Source organism: Gobius niger (genome assembly GCF_951799975.1).
Source record: "Gobius niger genome assembly, chromosome: 17".
Lineage (NCBI taxonomy): Eukaryota > Metazoa > Chordata > Actinopteri > Gobiiformes > Gobiidae > Gobius > Gobius niger.
In genome coordinates this window covers 25540135-25551935 of record NC_136868.1, presented here as the reverse complement: position 1 = coordinate 25551935, position 11801 = coordinate 25540135, and the positions used below count along the sequence as shown (strand labels likewise).

The 11801-nt window shown below is 41.1% G+C and overlaps 2 protein-coding genes across 12 annotated transcripts in view; one reads left to right on the top strand and one right to left on the bottom strand.

Moving 5' to 3' along the window:
* Positions 1–3114: 3114 nt before the first annotated feature.
* On the bottom strand, positions 3115–11012 carry atg4c (autophagy related 4C, cysteine peptidase). Its single transcript, XM_079575610.1, has 11 exons — positions 10820–11012; positions 10603–10723; positions 9938–10021; positions 9580–9813; positions 8113–8452; positions 7939–8009; positions 7449–7651; positions 6315–6393; positions 5468–5544; positions 4749–4868; positions 3115–3550 (listed from the first exon to the last, which is right to left on the bottom strand). Exons 2-11 carry the CDS (start codon positions 10676–10678, stop codon positions 3392–3394), a joined length of 1443 nt encoding a protein of 480 aa, XP_079431736.1. The 5' UTR covers positions 10679–10723; positions 10820–11012; the 3' UTR covers positions 3115–3391.
* A 424-nt stretch (positions 11013–11436) lies between these two features.
* dock7 (dedicator of cytokinesis 7) overlaps positions 11437–11801 on the top strand; it is a 40454-nt gene continuing 40089 nt past the window's right edge. For 8 of the 11 annotated variants that reach the window (XM_079575556.1, XM_079575564.1, XM_079575563.1 and 5 more), the window contains exon 1: positions 11438–11624. In XM_079575556.1, coding sequence (XP_079431682.1) covers positions 11587–11624 — 38 coding nt within the window. In that variant the 5' untranslated portion in view covers positions 11438–11586. Of the gene's footprint in view, positions 11625–11801 lie in introns of all 11 variants that reach the window. The other 3 variants (XM_079575562.1, XM_079575557.1, XM_079575555.1) reach the window with 2 other exon arrangements.

Below are 11801 nucleotides of genomic sequence, written 5' to 3'. Positions count from 1 at the left end.
TGATCTGCGTCTATTAAAAGAGACCTTTATAAAGAGTTTTAGATATTGCATGAGATTCAAATGTTTGAGTCATTTTTATTTATATAGAAAATAGAAAGAGAACTTCATATTCTAGTACTTAAATATTGAAGGCAATAAATTATGGTGATAATAACAACGATGCCAGATTGGACATTGCGAACCGATAAAGGATAAAGAGTCAAGCCTAAATTCCAAAATAGTATTACCTCTTACCCCCGCCCTCTGTTACATCAATAGCATTATCCATGTTACAAGAAAAGCAGTTTTGGTAGTTGTAAAAATATATTCCCTGGGTTCAGTTTGCAGGGTGAGAAAGTTGGAGAACCTTTGACCCAGTCCGGTGCGGGTCACGTTCACGGGGAGGTCATCCATAGAGCCGCTGTCCCGCATGGCGTTGATTAATCACGGCGTCGTGACACGTGTCTGGCTCAGGCCCAGCCTGGATGTGCCCGGCATGCGGCGTCTCAGCACTTCTGCGGGACACACAGGGGGTGCGTGTGTGGGTGGGAGCGGCCCGCGCGGGAGACGCCTGGAGACAAGTGGACGGCGGTGTGGACAGACTTGAGACTAAGGGCTGTAACTAATGATTATTTAAGTAGTCGGCTAGTCGGCAGTTATTTTATAGATTAATCAGCTGTCAATGATATTTCTGATCTTTTCAGGGATTTTTTTTTTTACCCGACTGAGGTGGAGGTGCAGAATAAGGGCCGCTTGATGGAAAATATTTAGACTATTGTCATTTGCAAATCAAAGATATATTTTGCTGTTGTTCCATTTTTATTTCAATTGTTCTTTCTTTCCCGTAAAGATATTTTTAACCAGATAACAATTATTGATTACTAAACCAATCATTGATTATTCTATTAGTCGTCAGGGCAGCCTTTCTTGAGACTGGCCCCAGCCTGAGTGGACGGTATTTACGCACTGCCTGAGGGGTGGAGGTGTATCTAGGAGCCGGATATATTTAGGCGCTCTGAGAGATCACGCTGAGATGAGATTTCAAAGTGGAGTACCTGTTTGAAGATGCGTGGCATTCCACAGGGGTGGGCAAGGCTCCGGCGCATAAATCTGACAGGCCTGCACCTGGTGTGAAGACACGGAGGCGCGGTGACGCCGACCAGTTAGGATGACTTACACTGTCCCCACACATGTGTAAACTACATGTCCACTGGATAAATCTCCAGACGGTAGAATGAACGAAAGAAATCCCATTATGTGTTACAAAACAAGCACATTTTTGATGAAGCTTATTTTCATAATGGGAAAATCACTCTAGTATGGAAATGTTGTGTTTGAATCATGTTCAAATCATGTGTTCATTTGAAGTACTCTTACAAGCAGTAAAAAAAATCAATTTGAGAATTTTGTCCATGCTCATATATTCTTTATTGTGGGGGTACATTTTATTTCTTCTTTAGTTTATAATCAAAACATTCTTTTGCCTGTAAATCATTTGAGCAAGTACATTTCTGTAAAAATACTCCTACATTTCCAAATGTGAACCACATGGTATTCAAGTCATTATCAGCCTTTACATTAATGTGGCTCAACTTTCTATTTTATTTTCCATGTTTTGTACTGAATCTCCCTATAAAATGACTTTCCTCGACTTTGTGCAGATGCCAGTGCCAGTGTGTCGGACAGAACATTCCTGCTGCTTCTGTGCGAACATGTTTGTTATGGGCTTGCTTTGTAAAGCCATTACATTTCCCCAGAGCCTGCCTCATTAATCAAATATTCATATGTCCCTTGTAAATACATGGAGAACACAGGCAGGCCCTCTGTGGTGCGTGCCCCCCAGCACAAATGCCCTTTTCATGTTACGCTCTAAACAAAATCCCCAAATGCCCCTCGACGAGCTTCTCTCATCTCTGAAACCCTTTCCACTTCCTTCCCATCCTTTAAACTCCCAAGAATGTCTTTTGGCTGTCCGTGCACCTCAAACAGTCCTGATAAACACAAACGGATGGGACGGGGGGACTTCATAAACGATGCCTTTATGCGCACTTGTGTTGTTGCATCTCCATGGAAGTGCCCGAACAGACGCGGGGATTCTTCTGCCGCTCTGTCCGGCCCGTCCTCACCCTTGGCCCCTCGGCTTCCACAAAACAGAGAGTCAGTGCCTTCATTTGAAAAGCCATCATATTACAAGAATTTGCATTGTACGTGAAAACAGAGGGACATGGCGGGAGCGCGCGGGGGGACGGGGGGGGTCCCAGCAGCGCACGCATTATCCATGGTAACGGAGCTTTGCACACAAGGATATTTTCTTTTCCTTCGCGGAGGAACACAGCGGCCGCCAGTGTCACCGGGTCACATTTTTCCCCGGTCCCCTGGTTAATGGGCTGTAGAGATGGTTAGCACGTACGATTAGTTTTAATCTGCTACATTTGACTGCGAGAGAGAAAAAGGGGGACAAAATACATTTCAACACACCGACGGGGTTGGGATCGGGGCCTGAAAACGAGGCGAACTCCCCCCTATGTTGGTCAAAGAACTGGCTGAGAGAAACTTCAGGCAAGACTCAAAGAGAAAAAGTGAATCATTTTATTGAATCAGGAAAAAAATTACATCAACAATTTACACTTTCTGTATTGATTTTGAAATGACAAAAATCAAAATGCGTGATCCACAGAACCTGCATAATGATACTTCATCGACCCATGAGTCAAGTGATAAAGTTTTTGTTAAATTAACTTCTGAGGTTTACCTGAAAAGTGCATGGCTAGCTCTTCGACGTAGGAAAATACTTATTAGTTGAGAGTCAATGTCTTCATAATAATCAATAAGACAAAATACTTCAAAAATAGTGGCTAACACAATAGAGAGCAGTGTCATGAAATGTTTTGGCAACATACACTTCAGTCTTTTAAGTATTGCGATTTCAAAAGCATCATCAAAATCAAGATTTCGTTCACAGTGCACGAGATACACATCCAGGACTAAATGTGAATTGCAAAATGAATACAGGAATCACAGGCGTTTTTAGACGTCTAAACCGGGGTTGCCAGGTTTCATTTTTAGATTTTACGAAATAAGACCCCATGAGGAACGAGGACATTACCTAAAAATTGCAATTACGATTTGATTGTGATAAATTGTGCTGCCCAATTCTTTAGTGTTTCCTTATGTTACTTAAAAATGATTAGTTATTATTATTTGTTTTTAAATGAACTGCAAAATAATCTCCGTAGCTTCAGCCAACATTGTAGCAAGAAAAACAACAAAATCCAGTAGAATTAGGAAAAACAATGTGTAGCAGGCCTCTCTTACTCAACCAAAATAACTGCAGTGTGATGACTAAACCGGTATGGCATTACTTTTCGACACATACTTATTGGTTTGAGGTCTCTTGTGTCGGTAGTTTGGGTCAGAGCAGCACAAAGTCCCCTGTGGTGGTGACTGTCCGGCGAATGAAAGGCCACTCTCTCCTCTCAGGGGTCAGACTCGCTGACAGGTCGTAATCTTTGCTGCGACCTTGGACAATGGTGAACACTGGGTACTTCTCTTTAGCTGAAGGCTGGAGCACCTGGGAAACAGCATAAAAAAGGACATTAAATAGCACCTTTTGGGAATTACATGTTTAGGTAGAGGGATGTTTATGTTTAGGTGAGCAGAAACTCTATGAGATGGAAGAAGGTGGAACGACCTGATGGCCAGTGCTTTTAGCGCACAAAGCATGAAAGAACACGCATTCATGGCTACATGGTGCCATCTACTGGCTACCATTTATATTGCACAGTTTGAAATAGACCATGTACTTTCAGTTAAAGGCAGTGAGTTCAGAAAGTTTTCAGACCTTGTTTAATGTTTTTCTACTTTACAATGTAGCAGCTGATACTAAAATTACAGACATCTGTTTGTATATTACCATAGAGTAATACATTAATACAATAGGTTAAAGGTTTTCTGTTTTCTGTCTGTGTAAATGATTTATACAGTGTATGTAGGTATGGTTTTAAGATAAAACTGAAAATGTTAATTTTGTGTAGAAAGGCCCAACCAGGGACTAGAGTTGAAAATTAGCACTAGCTATAAACTCTTTTTGCATCACATCAGTAACAAGCTTGTTTTGTACTATGTTGAACTGCAATGTCCCTGTCAAATAAATAAATAAATAAATGTTATTGGAATAAAATTTGTTTTGTCCTTTAGTATATGGTAAAAGCAGACATTTATCCAAAAACACTGGTTTTAAAGCCTTTTACACAGACATAAAATGTCAGGCTAGTAGGCATTTTTTACAGTGAAGTGACAGTTTTCCTCTGTGAAAGTTGTGAAACCTGGTTTAAACTCAGTCCCTGTGACGAATTTTGATGTTGTCAATGCATTAGGAAAGTTTGAGGTGAGCTTGGACCACAAAATAGCAATTTGATATTTGAGTGACCCTGTTTCTTTGTACAATCAGGTGTGGCTCCTTTAAGAGAAAAATAAGCATCAGTCCTCTGTGTGATTTCGATCTTCTCCTTTTGTTTTTAAACCCAATTTGTTTTTGTATCCGCAAGTCTCCCTATTTGTTGAGATATCGATGGACCAGGGTTTTCTCTGGCAGGTTTATCTGCCTGTCAATCACGTCCATCTGATCTGAGACACAGTGTCTAAGACTGTACATCTTTGCATAGTCTTGCAGAACCATGGGGTCTGGCATTATAACATAGGACTGGTTAGAGGTGGATGAATACTTTGTGAACTGACTGTACATGCTGGTTGACTAAATAATATAGTACCTTAGCCAGCTCCTGACAGATGCGCTCAAAGTCTTTGACACTTCTGGAGTAAAACCCTATGGTGCAGCTTGGGTCCATTTTACTGAAAGGCATCTTCTTTGGCGATGGACAATGGAAAGACTAGAAGCACAAAAAGTACTTATTGAGTAAAGCCATATCATCTGTACACAAGCAACAGAAAAATCCTATACGTGATCTTTTAAATCAGTACCCTTCCTTAAAACTGCATTAAAAAAAATCTTTAATGTAATTGGGCATAGGCCAAGGATAAACATTACTTGGAGAAATGGCTGGTGGATCTTCAGAATATTGTGAATGATATGTACTGTCTGATACGCAGTACAGTAGTTTTTCTGGAGTAATATACATTTACACCAGTCAGTTGTACTGTAACAATTTCAAGTGAGTATTACTTGTTGTCATTGACTATGCTTTTTCACTACATACTGTACTTCCTCCCTCTCTTCAGGTAAATATGCAAACAGTGCCGTAATCACTGAGGCCATGTTTAAGTCAAAGAATGCTTGCATTATGCCTGTTTCGCAGCATCTTGCTTTACACATTTCCGAACGGCTAATAAATCAACATAGATGTATAATATCCAGTATGTAATTTTCCCCTCACAGCCTCTGAAATGCCCGCATCCTTAAGCGTTATTGAAGTGGTTAAATTCACATTACAGCGGCCCCAGTCGGCCCGTCTGCGTAAGTCCCCATTACCTGCAGCGGGAAATCGCTGCTGCTGACGTCCACAAAAGACTGACAGTAATGAGGATCCATGTAAATCAAGCTGTCGTCTGCAAGGACAAAACAAAAGACAAGTTATTCAAAAACATCCGATTATTACCAAAAACGCGCGCTCGCCAATTTCTATGCAGAGTAGCTCAAAGTCACCCGCCCCGGCTTAATGTTAGGCTTGTGCGCGTCAAATATGCCTCCCAGAAGGTTGTTGCTTTTTAATATCCAGCAGGGTGGATTAGAATCTGCATAATCAGATGTACACGTGCATCCTTTACCGCCACGAGAAGCAGGTTGTCATTTAATTTTGCGTGTGTGTGTGGGGGGAGAATTACTTTTACAAACACGCAAATTATAATTTCAGGATTTGCATGTGATAAATGCCTTGCCGGGCGGCTCCTTGGCAGCCAGAATGTATTGCTTGTCATTTAGACATCATCCACCACTGTATTTCAAATTTGTAAAATGTAAATGCGTAAATATTGACTGCGAAGATGTACAACTGAAGGTTCCTCCCGGCTCCTGAAGGTGATGGAGAGTGGCTCACTTTGTGGAGTCCGGATTAAATTTAATGCATGCTTCCTATGGAAATCAATTACGCCTCACAACTTGGGAGGTTTACTCGTGATGAATGGCCGTGGCTTTGATGGGTCAGAGAGAATAAAGTAAGCCCTGCTTCACCTGCCTCCGTCTCCCACTCCTCTCCGTTTTGCCGCGCACAAACAGGAATACATTAACTTACTTAGAAGGGTGTATTATGCAAAATAATCTGTTATTCATGCCAAACTCTCTCTTTGTCTTTCCGGGTCGCCGTTATAGCAACACTAACCTTGAAATCCGACAATGTAGCAGGCCTGTTTGGGCTTTCCACCGATGATGCCGAGGCAGTAATCCAGGCTTAGAATGTTCTAAACCAAATAGAGCAGAAAAAGACAGGGCACGCTCTGAATTGAACCTTCTGTACAAGTGTAATTGCTTATCACAGCATGAATAATAGTACAACATATATGAAACACAATAATTCGATTGGTTTATTTTCACTAGAGATTGCTATGCTGCAACAAATTCCCAGCCTTAAAGATGTTTTTTAGTTGTTCAGTGGCTCTCTTGTTAACTTACCATAGTATGACCGTTATTTCTGACGTACATTTAACATAGAGAATTTCAATCACAACGTTTAAATTGTGGCATATGACATCGTTCTCTTGTAATTGGCAACATTAATCTAACAGAACCCATTGTATTTTTTAACAACTTTTAGTTTTTAATTAAAAATGTTTCAAAAAAGTAATGTTTTTCTTGTAATCTTAGTTAAAACTGTTGTCAATAAACAATTAAAGAACCTCTAATACATTTAGTCAATCCAAATTAGAGGTTGACTGATAGATTGGCCGGCCGATAAATCGGGTCGATATTGGGGTATTTTGCAATATTGGGTATCGGCTGATCTAACGCTGATATTATCTCTACCGAAAATGATAGGGTTAGAGAGTTTTTACAAGTTTGTTAAACAGTAACACAAGTTTCACCATCTAAACCTCAGTGAATATGAAATATGAAACATGCTGCATTTTGAAGCACAGAACCTGGAGATTTAACTTCCCATTTTTGATCGCCGCGCAAAATTCCACGGCTAGCAACAGTATGCTAATGCTAACGGCAACTAATCAAAGCTGGGACAAAAACTATGATTGAATCACCTAAAGTGATAAAATAAAATCAGGATTACAGACCACACATTTGGAAAAATAGGCCACTAAAAATCCCCCAAAACAACATTTCGAATATGGTTTTGGAGTAAAATTCTAATTCTTGCACCAGGACCTTGTATTTCTGGCTTTAGTTATGAAGATAAAAGTTAAATTTCGCCAAAATGAACACTGAAAACAACTGACACACATTTTATTTCTCTTTTTCGACACTGACACCACTATGAGCCAGTTTGCCGTTGCTCTTCTTATACCTTGACAAAGTTGACGTAGTCAGGGTTGGTCTTCTCTCCTCCCAGCCGCACAGGGATTAATATGACGACGGCGCGACTGTTCGTGGGGTCGGTTGTGGACGGTTCTTTATGTGGTGGAGGAGGAGGAAGGCCATCCGATTTGCCAGCAGAGTCCTGCCCTGCCCCTGATGCCCAGTGGCTGTCCATGACGTCCGCGCTGTATACTATGGGAGATCAATATTACAAAGGTCAGACCGGGGCCATCTGTCTGTGCGCTTTTCCAAAAATAGTCAGTGTAGCCCTCGAGCTATCTTTGCTTTGTTTTTTTACTGTTTTAGACTTTGAAACCTGTGAAGAAAATGCCAATTCAAGCCATAAAACTGATTCCTTATACCAATCATGCTGGGGTCTCATTTAATTGCTGAATATTTACACAATCACAACTACGTGGAATAGATAGGCCTTTCATGGCAGTTTTTTGTTGTTGTTGTTTTGAAAGGGAATTTTATACCTGTGCAATCCTGGGACACATACGCTGTAATCCCTGCCAAGATGGGGTCTACTGCTTCATCGACAGCTTTCCTAAGAGACAGAGAGTGAGATTAAAATGAATCTATAATCAGTACACTACAAACAAACAACAACAAACAAACAAATGTAATGACGTTTTAAGAGTGTGACTTACTTGAGGATGTGTGCCACAATAGCAGGTCCATACCAGTCTCCGGCCTGTTTACCCAGTGTTAAGCCGAACTGAACAAGCCGGTGAATGCCCAGCTGAGAGGAGGTATTATCGCCGAACCAGGACACCAAAGTCCTGTGGTACATTTCTTTCAAATGCGCGTCAGCCTCTTCAGCGGAGCCAAAAGCCTGGGTTGGGGGCTTTTCTGGCGATTTAAGCTCAGATGATCCAGGAGAGCCCTGCAGTGATGCCTCGAGCGAAGCGACGAGGCGTTTGGCCGCGGTGGTCGTCCACGTCTCGGTGTCTAAAGGCTGGAGCGTGAGCGCCTCAGACCATGTCCAATCTGCCAAAACACAGCTCGTGACCTCGACTGAACACGCTCGTACATCCATACATTTCCAGTCATTTTCTGTCATTCACATTTCAGATCTGTGCTTCTGTTTATGCTCAGGGCTGTGCAATTCGATTATAATTTGAATTGAATAGACAAGTAAGACTGCTGCCCATCTGGCTCTATTCATCTTTGTTTTTTATTTAAAGATTTTAAGAGAAACATTAAAAAATTCGATTACCGTATTTTCGTTTTGTGATATGTTCCAGCCCTATTTACACTGGATGCACTTCTTGATGCAGCCTCTTGATTTACCAGGTTTGAAATTGTGTACAATTACTTTTGATGAGGTGTGGCTTGACTCCAAAGTTTCTGAATTCAAAGTAATTTCTCATAAAATAACTTTCCAATATATTTTCCTAATGTCAATTTTTTTCTGAGGGATCCGATTGGCACTGAGCAAAACAGGTTGATGGACGGGGAGAAAAAAATTCTGCCAAAGCCGGGAGTCGATCTCATGTGCTCCAGTCTTCCATCGTTATCAGGGATTGGACCTTACTTACTAGTTCTAACAGTAATAATAGCCCTCGTATGCGCCAGCGTTCTGTTCACTTTCAACTTTGAGTGCCCCGGTATTTCACTTTAACAGAACCTTATCCTTACAAACTTGGAGGGAGCTTAAGGGCGAGACAGGGGGAGTGGCATTGATCATAAAATTGTTCAAAGCATTATCAAAGTGACCTTGAATGACCAAGTGTGAAATTGATCAATAAATGTGCTTAAGTGATCATTAAACCTTTTATTGGCGAAATATTTCATTTTTGACATATTTTAATTTAGAGAAAAGTACAAGTTTAAATATTGTTTTTAAATGGCTGCATTAAATGGAAGTCTTTACATTATATTCATCCACGTAATGAGAAGAGACCAGAGGACATGAAGCGTAGGGCACTTTAAAGGGGATGAGTTTAAACCCACTAAATTAACCTTTAAAAATATCAGGATTCCTTTTGTCAAATAGATTAAATGAATGTTGTAATCTACATGTTTTATGCTTAGTAAAATGAAGTTAATTAATGCTGTTGAATAAATACTAAACTTTCCTAGGACTGAACTTCTCTGATCATGATTCCACACACCTCGGCCGAGCAGGTGAAGAATAAGGGCTTGAGCCAGCATCATCTGTCCCGCCCTGAGCATACATCCCCAGCCACAGTCAGAGGTCAGAGTGGAGCCAGACAGAGGTGGAAACTCTTCTCTATACGTGAGCCAAACTCGAGACGCAAAATCCCTGCGGAAAGCCTCAACATTTCCCATGGCAAAGTCCTCATCTGTGGCTTCACAGCAAGCTTCCTCTGTAGGACTTTCATCATCTGAAGCAAACAATCAGTTGTAAAGAAGTTACACTTTAAAACTCAAAAGTTCATCCAACATGATACATAGAACGCTACAGTTTATTGTTTATGCAATTTTAAAGGCATAATTGACCATACATACCTTCAACTTTAAAATGGTAACATTTACCAAGTAAAAGCACTGGTGAGTTTCTACTGAAGGAGGTCTTGGACTTGAGAGCCCAACCTATAAATAAAAATAAGTATATACATTCATGTCAACTGTGTCTGTAATTTAAAAAGCACTTTGCTTGTGCAAAACCAGGACAGATGACAAACATGTATGACTATTTAAAGGGCTGACTCACTGAAATGTGATGCTTCTTTCACAACTCACAAGATAGAATAAGGCTGAGTCTGGCATTGTGTTGTTGATTGCATTTAATGGATAACTTTACAATCTCTTTAAGTTATATGTCATGACATCTACACACATGTGACCATATGGTCTCGCTCTGTTTTGGTGATCCAGTTTTGATCTGTTTTCTGCTACGCCTCTTTGCTGCTGCTGAGACTGTTACAGTAACTACATGTTGTGCCTGCACTGAGATAATGGTTGTGCTAATGTTTACACAGCGGCTATTAATGGGAATCTGCACCTTTTATGCACTTTCACAACATACTTTGTACTGTTGTAATGCCCAAAAGTAATATCGTTATGTATATGACATTGGCAAAAAGAAGCGGTTGGCTGACTGAAAGCTACAGTTAAATGTAAGATGAAATATGGCTTTTAGTTTTGGCTACCGTGGATGACAAAATACTTACTGTACTTCACATTGTGCCACACCGACAAGAACTTCGTCTTCAGTTTTTCCACCTCGTCGCTCCCTTTATTCTCCATTTAAGCCAGCGAAGGATGGGACCCATTCCCACCCGATGACAAAGTCTACGACACAAACAGACACATACAATATGACTATTGTAAGCTCTACTGTATGTCCAGCTGTGTCAAAATGCTACACAAATTGCTAAACCGTGTTACCTTATGTCGTTGTACCTGCCATTAAGATGTTTAAACCGATTTTGTAGCTCTAAAAATACTGCCTTTATAAAAGCATTGTTACATGAATGTATCTTTTTCCATTGCTTGCTCAGCCTAACTGTTTAATTTCACACTGCCCTGAGAGCGCAATGTTTACATTCTGTTAACACTTCATGGAAGTGCCACAAGCCTGCTTGGTCTCGCGAGGCTTCACTCAGAAAACGAGAAATGAGCTCGACATGCGCTCCATTCAAGTATGGTCACCGTCCGAGCGGGCGGTGACAATACCACCGACCACCGACCACCTTCAACTTCTGAGTTCCAGATGTTGCCAAGTGCCCTTGTCCCCTCCGTATTATTGGTCATGTTTCTACTTGCTTTCGCTGTAATATACTCTAAAGAAAAGCAAACATTAACATTTTTTTTAATAAAACCATTAAAAAGAAGAAGAAAACTTATGATCATAAAATGTGTATTTTTTTGAGACAGATCATGTCAGGTGTTGTTTCTGTCAATGTTTTCTCTTTTTTTCGCAGTGCACACTTTACCGTAAATTGCTATGATATGCGCATTGCGGTGGGTGTGTTCCCTTCTGTTCCATTCATACTATGCGCATTTCTGGTGCGCACCATCCCGGAGCTTACGGTAGTCAGCCCATTCTCCCGTTTTCCCGTGGTTTTCCTGTGGGAGTGAGTGTGTGTGTGGAAAGCCGAGTCTGCCTGCTGTCTGCCTGGGAATTCTCCTAAAACACATCCGCGGCCACTGCCATGGCTGAACGCCGCGCCTTCGCTCAAAAAATCAGCAGGTAAATACAAGAGGATTTATTACAAGCATACAATAAACGCATGTAGGGCCTTGACGTTTTATATAGGTCGCTCGTAGACCCTCCGTGAAGGGAATCCAGTGGAGGAGGCCCAGAGTAGGGCAGAGCCCGTGCTAGCGTTTGTTAGCTGCATTGGCAGAGATGCTCAGACCCACCCCG

Coding starts and splice junctions, on each gene's coding strand:
- atg4c (XM_079575610.1), bottom strand. CDS start 10,678: ATGGAGAATAAAGGGAGCGACGAGGTGGAAAAACTGAAGACGAAGTTC. Junction 5,545..6,314: donor CTACATTGTCGGATTTCAAG/GTTAGTGTTGCT, acceptor TTGTCCTTGCAG/ACGACAGCTTGATTTACATG. Junction 4,869..5,467: donor GCAGCGATTTCCCGCTGCAG/GTAATGGGGACT, acceptor TTGTGCTTCTAG/TCTTTCCATTGTCCATCGCC.